This window comes from Acinonyx jubatus, chromosome B4, assembly GCF_027475565.1.
Source record: "Acinonyx jubatus isolate Ajub_Pintada_27869175 chromosome B4, VMU_Ajub_asm_v1.0, whole genome shotgun sequence".
In the NCBI taxonomy this organism is placed as follows: Eukaryota; Metazoa; Chordata; class Mammalia; order Carnivora; family Felidae; genus Acinonyx; species Acinonyx jubatus.
This window is the reverse complement of record NC_069387.1, coordinates 132,427,237-132,445,794: the sequence shown is the minus strand read 5'-3', so window position 1 is coordinate 132,445,794 and position 18,558 is coordinate 132,427,237. Positions and strand designations below refer to the sequence as shown.

General features: G+C 51.3%; 1 protein-coding gene across 2 annotated transcripts; it reads right to left on the bottom strand.

Annotated features, from left to right (window-relative positions):
* Positions 1-298: 298 nt before the first annotated feature.
* Positions 299-18,551, bottom strand: CCDC134 (coiled-coil domain containing 134). Of its 2 annotated transcripts, XM_053226863.1 has the most exons (8): positions 18,393-18,532; positions 18,069-18,145; positions 16,440-16,558; positions 15,449-15,570; positions 15,178-15,262; positions 12,793-12,974; positions 12,428-12,499; positions 299-4,327 (listed from the first exon to the last, which is right to left on the bottom strand). In XM_053226863.1, the coding sequence occupies exons 3-8, from the start codon at positions 16,540-16,542 to the stop codon at positions 4,202-4,204; spliced, it is 690 nt and encodes a 229-aa protein (XP_053082838.1). In that variant the 5' UTR covers positions 16,543-16,558; positions 18,069-18,145; positions 18,393-18,532; the 3' UTR covers positions 299-4,201. The 2 variants fall into 2 exon arrangements, with proteins under 2 accessions (XP_053082838.1, XP_014933391.1); XM_015077905.3 differs by lacking the exon at positions 18,069-18,145 and having other exon boundaries at positions 18,393-18,551.
* Between the last annotated feature and the right edge of the window lie 7 nt (positions 18,552-18,558).

The window sequence follows — 18,558 nt, the reverse complement described above, 5'->3', positions numbered from 1 at the left end:
AGGACTGGATGAATAAATTACATCCACACAATGGAATGAAATATCATTAAAGGTCATGTGCATAAATGCTTATTGACAAATGCTCTAACAATATATTGTTAAAAAGGAAAAGTATGGTAACAGAGCTGTCGCTTTTGAGGGAAAGAAGAGAGCGCGTAGTAGCCTGTGTGGAGGCAGACATATGGATCCACTATGCAGTGTGACCTTGGCCTAACTGCTCTAAGCCTCCCATTTTGTCATCTCTAAAATGCAGGGAAAAGTGTCCTCTCAGTTTTGAAGATTAGAGATCATGTGCACATTCACTTGACAACATTTATTGAACATTTCTGACAGGCAAAAAAAGGCAGTTCCTGCCCTCTGAGAGCTTCCAGTCTAGTGAAGAGAACAGACATTAAACAAAAATAGAAAGCAGGTAAGGTACAGGTAATCAATAGAGAGTAAAGGGGGTGATGAAACTAACCAAGGACCTAACTTAGGTTGTCAGTTAAAGGACTCTGACATTTAAGATGAAACCTAAAATTTTGAGGAATCATGTCTAATGTAGCCAGGGGAACAGATGATATGGACAAAGGCCCTGAGGCAGGAGGAGTTGCCAGCAGCCAGCACTTGGCATAAGGCCTGGCATATAGTATGTGCCCGTACAAAGCAGCTACTGCAATTGAAAAAATAGGGATCTATGTGCTCACATGAAGGGCAAAAGGCTAGAAGGCCCAACAGCTGAGTTGTCAGTCATGATTATGGGAGTGGTTGGACTTAGGGTGAATTTTATTTTCTTCTTGGTGTTTCAGTATTGTTTAAATTACTTCTTATAATGAACATGTATAACATAAGAAAAAAGTGACTTATTTTGGGGGGGAAAAAGGACAAGAATGTTTCTTCATTGTTTACATGCAGAAGAGTTTATACGCAGACTACACCTACCAGTCTCACCCTGAAACAGGAAAACTAAACCCTGATGCCCTGCCCTGGATCAGGCATGGAGTTGGGCAGTGCCACCTTGGACTGCACCTCTCACAGGGCTCCCCCCACTGAGGGGTGACTGTCTCCGGACTACCATAACTCAGTTTGGTACAGTGGTCTCCCAACCCAAAGCCCGAGCTTCGCCCTGCAGAGGGCAACCTAAGCAGCAGGTCGGGCACAGTACCTCCCGCTCTGTGATGTCCCCACAACTCCCTATTGGATCTGCCTAGAAGCGGTGGGGCCTAACAAAGTGGCCTGAGGGAGCACAAATGACGGCTCAGGAGAAATTGCAGAAAAAATGTGGCTGCACTGCACCCAGCGAAACACTGGCATTGTCCCTATGGCCCTGGATCCCACCTAATTGAACATCTCTCCCAGCGGGCACCTTGCCCTGGCTGGGAGAACAGAGACTGGCTCTCAAGAGTGGACCAGTCTTAGACAAGTCACTCCTCAGGACCTGGGTTCTTCATCTGGAAAGGGAGGGACTAGACAACCATATATCCAGAGATCTACCACAGACTGGGCAACTACTACAGGTCATAGAAGAGAATGTTGCACATGCTTTTTCACTGAGTACCTTTGATGCCTCCCCTTTTAGGCCTCTGCTCACAGTGCCTTGTCACCTTCTCCCTCCTCCCCCAATCTTTCAGGATTTGTCACTTCCTCCAGCATTACGCAAGAACATGTACCCCATGGTTTGACACAAAGATCAGGCTGGCTTGGGGATGGGAAATTATAAGTTTGGTTTTGGATAAGCTGAAACCTAAGGACTGAGGATTATCAGTGGCAAGAGGGAACGTGTCATCAGCTTTGGGGTCTCAGAGGATAAAGGTGCCAAGCAGAAAAGAGCAGAGAGGAGAGACTAAGCTAAAACTCTTCATTTAAGGGGTGGGGAAGGAAAGAGGAATCAGGAAGAGACAAAGCAGATTGAGACTAAAGGCAGAGAACCAGGACAACATAGCAGCCCAGAAGCCTGGAAGGATCATCTCAAGGAGCTTCCAACAGCATCTCTCTGAGGGCAGTGACTGGGGACAGCAGAGGAAGATGTAGGGCTTGGATAAGGAGGGACAAGTGCTGTGGACCAAGGAGATTTTGTCCCCAGGGGTCATGTGGTAATGTCTGGAGACTGCTACTAGCATCTAGTAGGCAGAGGCTAAGAATGCTGCTAAATATCCTACACACACAGGTCAGCCATCCTCATATACACAACAAAGAACTATCTGGCCTTAAATGTAAATAGTGCCACTGCTGAGAAATCCTGCCTCAGAGGACACAGGGGAGCTAGCTCCCAGACTCTCCAGGGGTGCCTGAGATTGAACTAGGAAGCTCAGCAGACAGGAAAAACATCCTAGACCATGCTGAAAACACCACTGAAGACATCACTGTTGCCACCACTGGGCACCCTTGGTGTTGGTCTGGCCACTAGAACCCCCCACCCCCTGACCCCCTACCTCTGGTCCCAGTGGCCACTACCTTCACTGGCACAACTCCCACACAGGCTGGTGCATCTGGTTGATGGCACTTTGCTCCTGGGACTGAATCCTAGCTGTAAGGAAGCTGGACAAACACGTGCCCTTGGGCCTCGAGGTGAGAGGGCTCTGTCTGCAGTAAGACTTGAGGGGGAATCCCAGGAACAAGTAACAACAATCAGCAACGGCATCAAAGGGAAGGAGAGGGGGAGAGCAGAGTGGTTCTGCCTGTTTCTTTGAAGGTGTCAGATGGGAAAACCTGGGCCCCTTTGAGGATGAAGAGGAAGGAATCGACCAAGATGAAGAGGCGAAAGGTGTAGAAGGAAGAGCCTAGGAGGATGGGGGGTGCCAGATGGGACAGAGGTGAAGATAGGGAAGACTGGGTCCTTCTCTTCGGCTGTGTAAACAGGGATGCTCAGCAAACCTATGGGATGGTGAAGAACCATGAGAGAAGGGCATCTGTCACTGAGAAACCAGGCCCCAGCCTCAGAGAAGCAGTTTAGGGCTGGGGAGGGTTCAGACATTATCAAATTCATTTTGCCAGTGAAGCTACAGGACAGGGACAGGCTGGGCCAGGATCACTCGGCAAGTCTGAGGGGCTGAGACAAGACTCAGGTCTCTCTTGGGCTCTGTCAGTGGTGGGGGACTAGGGGGTTCTGGGATGGTCATGTGTCCCTCGTCTTTTAAGGGGACCTGGCTTGGCCAGGTCAAAGAGACTAAAGTAGAATTCCCACCAGAGCCTTTCCCTCTTCTGCCTGGGAGGGACATTATTACAGGGTAGCTGCCCATTCAGGGCCTAATTCCCCTGCAGCTTCCCTGCTCTACAACCACTGGTCTCTACTATGGGGAGCTCAGTCTCATCAATCCAGCTTGCAGCAGGTCTGCCTTTACAAAGCACAGCCTCCTGTAGAGCTACAGCCTATCTCCCAACAGCCCCTACCCACAGGCCAAGGATCTCTTAGAGTTGCCTGGAGGCCAAGTTGACTCTACCCTGCACCTGCTCATGGACCATCCCAGATGTCAGAGGACAGAGATCATGTTGCTCTAAGGTCTTTGGCTAAACACCCTCCCGGGACACTTCTTCATGAAGGATGGTGCTGAGAAGGGGAAGAGAAGGCCTAAGCCAAGCCCCTGCTTCGCTGCCCTGCTAGGGCCTAGGGCTCCTCCTGATGAGGTGGGAACATCCTCTAAGGTAGTTTCTACATCTGTGAGGACCTCTGGTACCCCCCCCCCCCCCCACCTCCAGGCCCCTACCCTGTGAAAGGGCTCACAGCTCCCAGGGGCCCAAATCGGCCTCGGTTAGCCCAGAGGGCTTGCTGGCTTCTCCTGTGTCTCTGCAGGGGGCTGGGACCCGTGCTGAGCAGCTCAGTGCCACAGTGGGGCCATCAGTAGGCATGGCACTTCCACAAGTGGCTCAGAGCCTGATTCTGCTGCCTCCTCATGAAGGGTGGCAGCTGGCTGGTCAGCGGTCCTAACTCAAAGGGAGGGTCCAGTCCAGGATCCTTCCAGCCTCCCCTAGCATCTCAACATGGTTTGATCTGCAGCATGGCATCCTCTGAAGGCCTCCTTGGCACCCACTCCAGGAAGGCCCCAGGAAGGAAATCCAGCCCTCTGTGGCCCAGTCACTTCAGTTAGGGCGCAGAGCCAGCTTCAGGGGGCTGAGCAAAGGCCACCTCCCCTTTCACAGAGCTGGCTCTCACCACCAGTAGATGCCTCTGCCTCTTCCTCCGGACTGGTCTCCTCCTGGCCCTTTGAGCCCTGGGCCACTCCTGCTATAACTCAGACTGGGATCTCGAGATCCGGGGGCCTTTTCGCATCTCTTTCCGCTTCTCCTCTTTCTTCCTGCGTTTCTCCTCCTCCCTCAGGGCCTTCTGGAAAGGGTCAGTGCTGGAAATGAACTGAGAGAAAAACAGAACAGTCTGGTTTAGTCTGTGGGGAGCAAAGAGTTTGTCTGAGGCTAGGCTGCTGTGGGCTTGCAGCAGCAGGAAGATCGCCTAGACACAGGCCCTGCCCTCAAGGAGCCCGCAGACTCTTTCGAGATAGTTCAGTGAGCTTGGGGAAAACTGCTTAGAGGGTCTTGAAAAACAACCAGGAGCTCACCAAGCCGACAGAATGAGGGAAGAAAAGGACATTCCAGGAAGAGGGACAGGTGCTAAGGTGTGAACCTGCATGGGGCATTTGAGAAACCATAAGCAGACTTCTCTCAGGGTGAGGGGACTGAGTGCCCAAGACAACCGCAGACCCCTCCAGGGCCCCGGCTGCTATACCCCTGAGGAGGACAGGGCAACCAGTGAGAGCAAGAGACCGCAGGCATCCTGCTGCTTGTGAACAAGCTGCAGAGAAGCCCAGGCAAAGGAGTGCATGGGAAGCAGAGGGCCAGAGGTCAAACTGGCAGACCTTGAAAAAGAGGTGGAGGAGATCGTGGTGCCCAGGCTCACGGCTTCCACGGTGCGGGGATGGTGGTGCTTGATGAGGTGACAAGAACCCAGAATGAGCCAGGGTGGAGGAGGAGGACTTCAGTGGACGCATTTCTCGACTGCGATTCCCAGGGCCTTTGCTCTTCTCCCTCTGCCCTCTCCAGACTGGCTCATCTAAACTCATGGCTTCTGTTAGGTATGTATGTCAGTTTCCCCTCATATCTGCATCTCCATGTCTAAATGCCACTAGGATGTCCCAAATGTGCCCCAAACTTAGCATGGCTCCATCTTCGCAAAAACCCAGTCCTCTTGCAACGTCCCCGTCCTCGTGAACAGTGAGGCCCCCACCCCACCCCTCTCCCTCCTTGGCCAAGGCCTGGCTCGTTTTAACTCCTAAGTGTCTCTCAAACTCATCTCCTCCTGTCCGTCTCCCCTATGGCTACCCTCATCACCACCCCCACCTCTCTCCCAATGACTCGGAGCTTCCCAGTGCTCTCCACACCCACTGTGGTGCCTCTCAAGACCTTCTCCTCACTACAGTGAGTTCTTTCCAAAATGCAAATCTGACCATGTCACACTCCTGCTTAAACCCTTCTATGACTGCATTATTCTCAGGATAAAATTCCACATGCTCCATCTGCAGGCCCGCTCTGCCCACCTCTGTGTTCCTCCCTCACACTCCCTGTTTTGGGCTCTCAGTTTCCCTGTTCCCTTCCACCCCCAGGCCTCTGCATGTGCTGTGAAGGCCCAGAATGATCTTTCCAGCCCCTGCCACTTTTGCCACATTAGCTCCTGCTCAGCTGTCACCATCCTGGGGGACCTGCCCTGAATCCCGCCTGGCTCCTCCATTTCCTTCTCAGGGCTTCTCCCTCATGATCACATGCTTCGTGCCTGTCGCCCCCACTGGAAAACATTCTCCGTGAGGACAGGAGGATCCTGTGTTGTTCACGAGTCCCTAGCACAAGACCTGCCTGGCTTATAGAGGGCACTCAGTATGTATTTTTTAAATGAACAAGTGAATCATGTTAGCATATGAAATACCATAATAGTACCCCAAACTCATGTTAACTATGCTGTGAAATATGCCTGCTTTATTTGTTCTTAGGGCAAATTTGACAAATGTGTGATCAAGGTAGACATTAAAAACAAACTAGAAGCTCTACCTTGTGCAGAAATCTACTTGCCATGTTAGGCTGAACTATGAGAGTCTGGAAGGTGGGGTGAAATCAGAGAAGTGTGACCCAGGGAGGGTAGATGATATACTTAAGTCACACAGCAAGTGGGAGGCACAACTGGGACGAGCCCCCAGGCCTCCCACCTCCCCGACCAGTGTTCCCCCTACCACACTCTGCCTCCTGTTGCTAGGAGTTAATTCTCATCCTCTTGGGAGGGATGAGGAGCTGACCTCCCAGGTCACAGAGGACCCCATACCCGCTGGCTCTGGCTGGGTTACAGCAAGTCAGAAGATCTGGGTCTTCCAACCCCAGCTGGCTTAGCCTCACCAGGGGGGCCCACACCTAGCTGGGTCAGAAGAGAAACACTGACTCTCCCTTTCTCAGACCCCTTCCCCACTAGGCCTAACTAATGCCTACTTTAAATTCCTGATGCTAACCTCCAGCGGGCCCTTCATGCTGCCTGGCAATCCAGGATGTCTTCCTGGTCTGCTCCCTCAGCCGCTCTCCTAGGCACACCTTCTCTAGCCCCCCAACCCTCCTCCCCTCCCCCACAGACCATGACCTGGCTATTTCAAGAACAGAAGAAAATTCCACAGGCTCCCACCTCCACTCCCACCAACCCAGCCGCCTCTGTGCGCAACCTGTTCTTCCAGACAAGATGGACTCTTCCCCCAGGCGCCAGATCTTCTCCCCTGCCTTCCTTCCTCAGGATGGGGCTCCAGCAACTCTTCTGCCCCTGCACCATCAATTCTTCCTCCCTAATGGGCTGTCCCCATCAACATGCCAACATGCCTAGTCTCTCCCATCTGACTAAAATTTCCCCTGGAATCCACACCCCCTCCAGCTATGTTCCCATTTGTCTGTTCCTTTTGGAAAGAAAGCTCTTTGAAGGTAGTCTGCTTTTGCTGCGTCTACTTCCTTGTCTCTCATTCTCAAAATCCAACCTTTGTCCCCACTGCTCCACTCAAACAGCTTATATTATGATCTCTGATGGCCAGTGTCCATCTTGCTAAACCCACTGGCCAGTTCTCAGGCCTCACACTACTTGGCCTTCCAGCAGATTCTATGAGCCGCTCACTCCCTTTGCTGCACTTTTCTCATAGGGTCTCAGAAATTATCCTCTCTGGGTTTCTACTCTCACACTGTCATTCTGGGGCTTCTTTGCTAGTTCCTCCGATCCTCCCCCCTCTACCAGTAGGCACGTCCCCGGATGCAGCCCTCTATCTGCCCTGACACTCTACCTGCCCCGGGGTGGTGGAACATGACCTGTGCCACGGCTCTCCACACCTTCCTTCATAGGCATGACTCAAATTGGCAGTCCCAGCTTCAACCTGAAATCTAGAGTCCTATTTCCAATCGCCTCCTTGACATCTTCATTCAGATGCTCACCAGGTCCAGAAACAAAGTCTTGATTCCCCTATCCAAGCCTCAAACTTGTCCCACCACAGTGTGCCCGTTTTACAAAATGGCAGCCCCATTCTTCCATGTGTGCAAGCCAAAAGTCTTCTAGTCCTTCTTACTGCATCCCTCTCATGTCACATCTGCTTCCTTAGCTAATCTTATTGGCTCTACCTTCTAAACAACCAGAATCTCACCATCCTCAAAGTTGTCACCCTGATTTTGGTTTAAGCCACTATTAACTCCCAAATGGACCAGCACAGCCGCCTCCTCATCAGTGTCTTTGTTCCCACCCTGGTCCCCTAGACTACTCTCCACACAACAGCCAGGTTGATCCTCTACAGGGGGAAGTCAGAGCCTATCACCCTGTTCTCCACGTGTCTCAGAGTAAATGTCAAAGGCCTGGAGAAGAACCCCAAGGGTCTTGTGATCTGGCCTACTCTGACCTTTTCTTCTCACGTTTCCCCTTCCCCCTCCAAATATGCTTCCAACTCAAGGCCTGTGCACTGCAGCTCCTTCAGCATGGAATGTTCTTCCTCTAGATACAAGACTCACTCTCTCACCTTGTTCAGGTCTTTTCAGTAAGACCTTCTGCATCTAAGTCACACGAAATAGCAGTTGTACTCCCACTTCATCCCTGATTCCTTAAGCACATTCCCCTGCTTTTTTCTCCATAGCCTTGTCACCACCTCCCATTATTATATGCTTTTTATTGACTGTATCTTCCAACTAGAATGGCACTCCCAGGAGAGCAGGGCTACTCTGCTTCTCTAGCAGCTAGGATTCGGTAGATGCTCACCAAATGATAAATAAATGCATGTGCTATGCCTCCGAGGCTCTGTGCAAACCAGTGCCTTGGCCTAGAGGGTCTTCTCCAGGCCAGTCCACCCAGCAGCTCTTACTCATCCCAGAGCCTCCACCACCTACTTGCTGAAGCAGGGTCAGGTCCCCTCTTACGGTTCCACAGCTCATCACACTTACCTCCTCCACTGGTGCAGTGATCATGCTAGATTGGGACTGTTTCCCTGCCACCTTCCCCAACAGACTGTGAGCAGGGAGAGGGCCAGCTCCCTCTGGACAGGGGCAGTGGCCAGCATACAGCCTGACACCAGTTGGCTCTAGTTATGGGTACATAAGAAGTACTTATGTACAGAACACTCACTAGCACAGAGAGTGCATGAAGGGAGCTGAGCAAGCCTGGGCTGCTGGTGGGACAGGTCCATGCTGGATGCTAAAAAGCGAGTAAAATCTTGAGACCATCCCTAGCCAATGAGAAGTAAGGAAAGCATGTTGCTGGTATGGTTACTTCCAAGCAGAGCACATTGTGACAAAGCCAAACTCAATCTATCCTAGCACCCATTCTCTCTGGTCTATGCTCTCACCCTCCTCCCATGTCAGAGGCCTTCGTGACCTGCAGGGCCAGGAGAGCCAGCCTCACAGCAATAAAGCATATGGGTGCCCCTCCCGGGGAAAGGCAATTTGCCATGGCCTTGAGTGTCCTTCCGTATTCTTGCTGGGTATGCCCTGATTATTCTTACACTGGCCATTTATCAGGGTTGTGATTATAGCAAGCAACCTCGAGGGATGTTATGTGACGAGGTAACAGCAACCCTAGTAGGGAAACCCTTACCTCCCATTCTGCTGCCTGAAGCAAAGCCACTGGTTCAAAGGGGCTCTTGATTCAGAAGTTCCCCTAAATACTCAGGCCTGGCTCACTGATCGTTCACCTAAATTAAGAAGCCTGTTTCTAGGGCTGTATCTTGGCTAGTGTCTGGGAACTTGGATTTTGGGACGACTCCCACCAAGTGATAAGAGTGACTCACTGAGCCTAAACTGTGCAAACAATAGAGTTTATGCTGAACCCCTTGCTTTCGTCCTGGGACTCTGGAATTATGGAATGCACTGGGCAGAGGGAGCTTAAGTGACCAGCTCCCAATACAAACTCTAGGCACTGAGTCTTTAACGGGCCTCCTTTCAGGACAACTTTTCACATGTCACATCTTGTTGCTGTGGAAATTAAGTATGTCCTGGGTGCTTCCATTGGGAGAGGATTCTTGGAGGTTTGTGCCTGGTTTCCCTCAGACTTCACCCCAAGAGCCTTTTCCCTTTCCTGATTTCGCTTTGCATTCTTTTGCTATAATCAACTACAGCCATGAGCACAACTGTACACTGATTCCCGTGATTCTTCCTAGCGAATCATCAAATCCAGGGGTGCTTTTGGGAATCCTAGACACTGTTGTGTATTGGCGGTGGCAGCCATCCAGCCCCAGTGATAATGCCATCAAGGCCAGTCAGACAATGATCTGAATTAAAAGCCACCACCCTTGCCTAGATAATATTCCTAACACCATGCATGTCTTATTTCTAGTGACCGTTGTCAGCGTCCTAGCTGTCCATATCAGAAGACTGGCAGATCAAAGGCAGCCATTCCTCTTTGGGGCCATGAAGTATGGAAACAAACTATGGTTGACAACTGAACAGTCCGGGTCACTTGTTTAGATGCCCATCATAAGGCCCATTCTCTGATGACACCAACCAGAATCAAAACGCTGATCAAGCCTATAGTGCCCAGTTAACTGGCTTCGCCATCTAAATACACCATTGTACTAGATGTGGCATTGTACTTGCCACCATGGATGGGCATGAAGCAGAGGACTCTGTATTTCTGGCTTGACTGCCTAGAGTCCCTGGTTGAAATGGTATGACGTGAAATCATTAGAGTAATGACCATTTGGCTAAGTACGCTCCCTGCCAAGTCCCCCTACAGTGGCCCAAGATGGAAGGTATGATGGGTCTCTGAAAATGACAAATGCCCTTGTCCCATTCACATCTGACTCTTCTGGATGAAAGAAAGCTCCAGGTGAGAGTAGAGGAGGACTGGAGAAAAAGTGGAATTCTATCTAGGTCTCGGGATGTGCCACACCGATTTTGTAGCAATAATCTTAGCATCTGGGGAGGGAACAATTAATCCTCTTGGTCTCTTCGATCTAGCACCGCCACTTGGCAAACAATCCTAAGATCTGTCCAAGCCAAGTGGCAGTTGCAGCTGATAATGTGATTGGCTGTTGGGTGTGTCATCTCAGCCCTGTGAAAGGAAAACTCACAGGGATGTGGTTAGTAGTAAACTGCTCTGCTGTGCCTGATGCCATAAAAAGCAGCTCCCTAAGTGACCCTGTGCAGGCACAAAGGCCAATACAACCTGTTTTAATCTGACAGATACAAATCCATCTGCTGTTCCTGATGCCTGAGTGGCCTTGGGTTATGCCACATAGGGCAAATGAGGCTGCAATCCCATAGTGACACTGCTCTCAGGGCTCAGATAAATAATATAACAGTGGCTCAAACCATGTCGTGACAGATGGGAGACAGTGGGCCATGAAATGTGTCTTCACTGGGGATGAGGGCTGCTCTGGGTCCATCTATTGCTCCCTGTAATTGTTGACAATGACATCAAAGATCAATAGGTCAGTCTAAACTCTTGTGTGGGTGGTCATGGGTAACAGATTGGCCTTAGACTATTCTGTCTAATATAAACCCTGCTGGTGGGGCGCCTGGGTGGCTCAGTCAGTTAAGCGTCCAACTTCGGCTCAGGTCATGATCTCGCGGTTCGTGAGTTTGAGCCCCGCATCGGACTCTGTGCTGACAGCTCAGAGCCTGGAACCTGCTTCGGATTCTGTCTCTCCCTCTCTCTCTGCCCCTCCCCTGCTCACGCTCTCTCTCTCTCCCTCTCTCTCAAAAATAAACATTCAACAACAACAACAACAACAAAAGCCTACTGGCCCACCCAGGACTTATCCTAGCTGGCTGAGTCTGCAAGCTGGGGGGCTGAGATCAACACTGCAGGTTGGCCTCATCCTGCTGCTTAGAGTCCTGTTGATGGTAGCCAGAATCAAATGGCAATATGAGACATTTGGTCTAGGACACATTTGGTCCTGGCCTCTACTGATCAATCAGACTGAATAGCACATTCACGTGGAAATTTAAGTTAAGCCAAAACACACAGGGTTGACAGGTAAACTGTGGGGGAGGCAATCAACCAGGGCCCTGAGCATCCTGCACGTTCTCACTGGGTACAACAAGAAAGCAAAGCCCTGACCTCTCTGTATCTGGGTATTATTTGTCAGGACTGCTTGCAGAGAACCACCTGGTAGGGTGACAGGATGACTGCCCCTCAAAAAGCAGGTTTGCCGCTATTCACTACAAAGGCTGTGAATATCCCAAACTCGCTATTCCTCACCTTCATGCAAAGCCACTGCATGTGCAGCATCTGCCTGGGCCCCTCTGTGTCACTGTGGATGACTTGAGGAACATAGGGAGCCCACACAGCCAGGCCAACAGGCCAGATATTGCTTTTGCTATAATGAACTCTGATGCCTCTGACCTGTCAGTATCCATGAAACAGTAGCAGGCTAAAATCCTAGACCCCTCACGGACCCTGACACCCCTCCCTACACCAGAGGAGAGCCTATGATTTGACAAGTCCAGTCCTCCAGGCTTTCCTGCCCCTGATGCACTGCCCTGCCACCTGATTCCCTCCTCCCTTCTACTCTGCATGTCCCCATCTGTGGTCCTACCCTGTAGCCTTCACCCTCAGAGCCCACCTCAGTCCCCTAGGTTGAAAGCATATGCAGGAACGTGAGACAGAAGCCCGGCTGAGTGCTCAAAGGCTCAAGGGTAGAGAAGCACGGCCTGACCTTGCCTAGCAGCCACCTGATGTGAGATGCCTACTATACATCAGGATGGGTATGTTCATAGGCTCTGACTATCCCCCACAGCCGGGGTCCATACCCCATGATAAGACAGGGAGCCTGAGGCTAAGACAGGGGCAGTGGCTTGCCCAAAGGCACCAATGAGCAAATAATGGTATGTGGATCCAGACTGAAGCCATGTCTGGTTCCAAGTCAAAGGCTTTCATGCTCCACCCCAGGTGTCCCATCCCCAGTATGACCTGGCTTCCCATGACCCCGCAGAGGCAGAGCAAACATGGCCATAGGCCCCAGCAGCTTACCTCTGGGCGGTCTGCTTTAAATGGGTTCTGGAAGTCAGAGTCTTTCTCGCTGATCCCCAGCTCCTGGGCCATCTGCGGATGAGGAAAAGTTAGTCATCCTCTGCCTCTCCTGACTCCTTACCCGCGGCTACTCCCTCCACAGTGGGACTCAGGCCCAAGGCTTAGGCAGACGTGAAACAGGTGATGACCCCTAGGGACCCAGGTCAGCACAGAACCCCTTGAGACTGCATCTCAAGGTGCCCTGAGGCTTATCACAGAAACCACAACCAAGGGCTGACATTCAGGCCTAACTGAAGGCAGATGCAAGGTTCATGGTGCACCACCAGGCAGAGGGCTCCTGAACCTCCTCTGCCCCCAGTCCTTACCAGGCTAAGGATGGGCGAGTGGGGCCCTTGATCAAAGACGCCCGACTGGTTGCAGAAGCTGATGCCCCAGCGGATGAGAAGATTCCAATTGGAATTGTGGTCAAAGTAGTGGTGCACAATCCTCGGGAAGCGCAGCACCACGTCACCGAAGAAGGCTGTGTTCTCCACTACTTGGGAGAAAGCTGGCAAGAGGATCCTGATGAGTGGCCAAGACAGATGCCCTTCTCCTGCCCACCTGGCCAGCCCCAGACACCCTTCAGAGAATGGAAGCCCACTAAGCCTACTAGTCAGAGAAGGGAACTGTGCCCACTATCCATAGGGGCTGACCACATGTGTAGTGTATGCTAAGGGCTTTATGTCCCCCCAGAACACTGAATCCTCAAAACCACCTTTAGAAGGAGATGTGGCTGCTGTTCCCATTTTACAGATGGGAAACGGAGGCTCAGGTGGCTATATCTCATAGCTTAGAAAACTCATTTGTTTTAAGGACCAGAGAGGTGGGTACCATTTCGCACATGAAGACATGTATCGCATGAAGCTTGGCTGGGTCAGACCTCCCCAACTTGGCCTCCAAACATCCAGAGCCAGGCCCCAGTGTTAACACAGAACTGCAGTGTATGTGAGGAGTCAGGTTTGTTAGGATAACCAGGGAACACATTAGGGTTTGTTTTGGTTTTCTTAATACCTTCCAATTTTATTTTAGATATCTTTTTGTTTGTTTGTTTGTTTGTTTGTTTTAGAAAGAGAGAGCATGTGCAAGCAGGGGAGAGGGGCAGAGAAGGGAGAGGGGATGGGGAGAGAGGGAGTGAGAGGGAGAGAGAGAGAAGGGGAGACAGGGAGAGAGGGGGAGAGAGAAGGGGAGAGAGAAGGGGAGAGAGAAGGGGAGAGAGAAGTAGAGAGAGGAGGAGAGAAGGGGGAGAGGGAGGGAGGAAGGGAGGAGGGGTGAGGGTGAGAGAGAGAGAGAGAGAGAGAGAGAGAGAGGGAGGGAGGGAGGAAGGGAGAGAATCTTAAGCAGGCTCCGTGCTCAGTGCAGAGCCTGACATGGAGCTCAATCCCACAACCCTGGGATCGTGACCAAAATCAAGAGCTGGATGCTCAACTGACTGAGCCACCCAGGCGCCAACCCCCCCCCCCCCCACTATTTTATTTTAAATGCTTCTGAGGTTCTTATATTAAAATAACTTTAGACTTCCATCATGCATCATAAAACTCCTACACTCGGCTTCCTCTAATGTTATCATCTTACATAAGCATTGTACAATTATCTAAATGAGGAAATTAACGTTGATACTAATCAATAGACCTTATCTGAATTTCACTAACTTTCTCACTAATATCCTTCCTCTGGTCAACAGATCAGTTCAGACTAACTTAGTGTGTCCACCATGGCTGCAGGTCCCCCCAACCTAGACTATCATGAAAAATAACTATATACCCAGCCCTGCCAGAAGTCCCTGTTTGAGCCACCCCTGCAGATAAGACCCAGGCAGGCCTCACCAGCACTGGCCAGCCCACACAGAGAAAAGCAGACTCCTCCAAAGACATGCCAGGTTGGGTCTAAGACTAGTGGAGCCGGGACCTCTGGACCTCAGAACAATCTTGAACCTCCAAGAACTCGGGAGTTAGCTTGGTTTACAGGTTTGCAAGGGCAAAACACTTGTCCTCTTTTACCTGGAAAATGAAGGCAACGGTGCCTTCCTCAGAGTTATAGTGGAGATTTGAGATGATATTTATAAAGTGCCCACCATTTGATATATAAGTTCTATTTCCATCCTCTCTCAGACGGTATCATCTAATGTTTTATCATTAGAATATAATCAGTTAACGGGGTGGGAAGGGAATTACCACTGGAGAAAAAGTCTTAGAAAAGGGGATGAAGGGACACAGAAACATTCCGTTCTCTCTTATTTATGTTTTCCCCACCTTGTCTCAAAAAGGATTTAAGGGGACTGAGGCTTTAAAACAGTAGAAAAGAGCGCTGTTAACTGCCCCCACTGGCAAGTCCATTCAATAGGTCTGTTCTGTGTTTCTCCTATAAATGGGAACAACCCTTGCCTTCTCTACCAGAATGGTCAGGGTGATAGAAAAGGCAAGGGCCCCTGAGGTGGGGCTGTGGGCAGAGGCTCCCCCCCGTTTCCCCTGCCCCAAGCACAGTACAGTACAAAGGACTATATCCATGTCAGGGGCCCAGAAACTGGCTCTGAAGCCTGGAAATGCCCAGAGAAATATGAATTAAGTGTCCATACACCCAAGGGGACCACTTGGAAGGTTTCATAAGAGGATACTTCCAGAGGGAAAAAGAGTGAGGAGAAAAGGAGGAAAGGAGCAGCGAGAGAAGATCAAGGTGGTGGGAAGGAGGAAAGAGCAAGACTGGGAGGACCATACCATCCTTCAGTTTCTCGTCCTGGGGGAAGGGCCCATCTGGGAGCACATCGGCAGCAATGAGCACTGTCCGCGAGTCCTCCAGCACCTGAGGGAACCCACCCAGGCTGAGTGGCTCTGCAGAGCCCTTCACAGACGGCCCTATTTATTTAAAATCTATTTCAAATCTGTGTAGTTCCCCCTCGTTAAATACCAGCCCCTCAGGGAACTCCTACCCATCTATCAGTGCCCAGACCAAAGACCTGGTGGTGAGCTGTCCCATGCCCACACGCACCTTAAACAGCCCCTTGAGCATTACGTCAAGGATCTTATACTGCTGGTGGACATCATTTAGCTGTGCCAGGTTTTTCAGTGCCAAGAGCTGCTCCCGCCGCTTCACCTCAAACATCTTCTTGTCTGGGTGGCATTAAGTCAAGAGGCTGGCCTGGACAATCCAGTGGTCCCAATCCAGAGGGCCCATTCCCGAACAGCAAGTATCTGCAAGGGCCATAGATGCCCATGGCTGAGACACTCCCCCTGCCCCCACCCCCACAGAAGAAACAAACTGAGAAGCAGAGGCATCCTGCAAGGTATCATTTGTCCATTTCACTGAGGAGTCTACATCCAATGCCCTGAACACAACCCTCAGGACCTGGCTCCTAACCTCCCCTCCTCATGATCTTCCCATCATCCACTGCAACCATTCACTATTCCCGGAACCTCCACTCCTCTGCTCCCGCTGTACACTTTGCCTGGGATGCCCCCCCCACTCTTCTCCATGAATTTCTATTCTTTCATGACCCAGTTCAAAAGCCACAGCGCAGTATTTCTCCCTGCCCCTCTTCCCCCACCATGTTTCATTAAAGGGCTAACCACAAAGTATAGTGAGAGTCCTGTGAATTCCTCAAAACCAGGGATGACTGGTCCTGAGTCTTCTTGTGTCCCCAAGGTCTGGCCCAGAGTAGATAGCCCCTGTATGCCAGGGCCTCCACCCTGGGTCTCCACCCAGGGTCTCACCCACAAGATGCAAAGCACATGTACAATCCTCAGAGCCCTGATGGCTCTGAGAAGTATGTTTTGCCTTCTCCATTTAACATGTGGAAAAACTGAGGACCAGAAGAAAATTGACTTGATCAAGGCTTGATTAGAGCACCTCACCTTTTCTCCCCTATTCCCATAGGCTGAGTCTGCTCCATCTCTGGAATCCAAGGGGGTGTGGGTACAGACTTTATTTACAGACCCCTCAGAAACAGCTCATTAACCCCACCTCCAACCCCAAAGGATACAGATCTCTAGGCTTGGGTCCAGGGAGGTCCTCAGGGTGCCTGTAACTCCTGTCCCAGATAATAGCATGACAAAGACGAAGGCCAGGAACTGAAGAAGGTCCATATCCAAGATCCTAGAGCTAGGAAAGTAACCCAGAGAGAGGAGGTGAGATCCAGAGCTTGGTTATATAAAATAAAGAGTGCAGAGTGCAGGTGAACAGCAACTTCCCAACTTGATATAGCCTCCAAATACCAAGAACCCAGCTTTGGGAAGCCCCGGAGCCCCATCCCCAGCCCAGGGCCTGTGACCAACCAGACACACAATAAACACTGTGGGATGGTAGGAGGTAGGAGAAAAGATAATATTGGCAATAAAGGAATGCTTAGAGCACAGGGGTTGGTGTTTAGAGCTCTGGGCTGGAGCCCTGGCTCTGCCTCTGTCTGTGGGCCCTGGGGCAAATAGCTTAGCCTCTGGAACGTCAGCTTTCTCACCTGTAAAAGAGATAAGGAAGTCACCTCCTTGCTCTAGGGAAAAAGGACTGGGTAAGGCATCACGCCTGGGGAAAGTGGGGGCTGGCCAGTATCATTCCCTTTCATCACCCCTCATCCTGGACCCCAAGAAGGTTATCTGGTTAAGGAAGTCCAGGCAGTCAGGGGGAATGTGAAACTTCTGAGTTTCCCCTCCTTCTCTGACTTCTGTCGTTAGAACAAAAGAAGGCAAGGGGTGGGGGGGGTGGTGCTGGGGAACCTGGTTGGCTCAGTCAGTGGAGCATGCGACCCTTGATCTCAAGGTTTACGTTTGACCCCCACATTGGGAGTAGAGATTACTTAAAAATAAAACCTAAAAAAAAAAAAAAAGAACAGAAGAAGGGATGAGGCAGGAATGGAGGCAGCACAATCTTGGATAAGCAGGCTGCCATTCATTCACTTTGGAACCACAGGCACCACAAGTAACACCTATTTCTATTCAGGCACCATTCCTTAATTATTTTTTGAGTACGACGTTCGAGGCACTGTGTTAGACCTGGGAATACAGCAGTGCCTACGGCACACAAAAATTACTGCATTTCATGGTACTTATGTCCCTAGTAGGGGAAACAGAAAATCGATAAACTTGTAAAACAAGCACAGAAGGATGAGGGAGTTGGTGGGGTGAGATATTAAACACAGTGGTCAGAGGAGGCCTCACACTCTGATGACAGTTGATCAGTTTTACCAATGTGGAAACCAAGGCACAGAAAAGCCAGATGACTGCCCAAAGTCACTCAGCTATTCCCAGGCTAAACCAAGAGTCTAAATGAGCATACGCTACCTCAAAGATGCCACTGGTTTATCAGGATGCCTGCTCCAGGGGACAGATGCTCAGTTATTGAGCTGGCAGAGGTCATTCAGAGAACCGCCCCCACCCTACGAAGACCGGACACCTGAAGCCTGAAGAATGGGAAGGAGTAGTCCAACTTCACCCAGGACCTGCCTTCCAACGCCACGCTCTAGACTCAAGGGAACCAGACCCGGGCTAGGGCAGAACTTGGGGCCAGGGTATCAGACAGCCGGTAATGACTGAAGCCGGAGAGAAGTGGGAAAGGAAAACCGAGAAAGCAGAATGCGTGGGGGCGGATCCTGCTTTTTTCCACTGTTACTCCCACTTACCCAGCCTCTCAATCCTGCTCCTCGCACCGTGCATTCCCAGACCTCTTCCAGGTTGGGTATGCGACTCTGAACACATTCTGCAAGGATGGCGTGGCGGTGGCGGGCTTTGAGACCGCTACGCGGGCTCGCGGACCCGGCTTGCTGCCCCGAGCCCTGTGGGGCTCCCGGAGGAGAGAACGAGTCCTTTCAACGAGACGCATTCGGGGCCGCGAATCTCACCCTCTACCCCCAGCAACCGGTTTGGGGGCCCTTGGTCCCCACCTACCCCACGCCCTGCCCTCGCCACCTGGAGCCTGCCTGCGCGGGACCCCTGCCCCCACCTACCAGGCCGGGAGGTGCGGGAAGGGAAGTGCGGATAGGACGTCGGCGTGCAGCCCGGCTCCAGGGTCCGCGGGGTGAACACCGAAGACGCGAAACCCCACACTAGGCGCTAGCAGCAGCTCAGGGATCACCGCGCGCCGCCCCGCCCACCGCGCCGCTCCCGGCCAAT

What these genes read in the sequence shown, in the direction of transcription:
- CCDC134 (XM_015077905.3), bottom strand. Translation starts at nt 16,542, where the DNA reads ATGGACCTTCTTCAGTTCCTGGCCTTCGTCTTTGTCATGCTATTATCT. An exon ending in ACTCGCCCATCCTTAGCCTG is followed by an intron (nt 12,500 to 12,792) that starts GTAAGGACTGGG and finishes CCTCATCCGCAG; the next exon opens with ATGGCCCAGGAGCTGGGGAT. An exon ending in TTAAAGCAGACCGCCCAGAG is followed by an intron (nt 4,328 to 12,427) that starts GTAAGCTGCTGG and finishes TTTTTCTCTCAG; the next exon opens with TTCATTTCCAGCACTGACCC.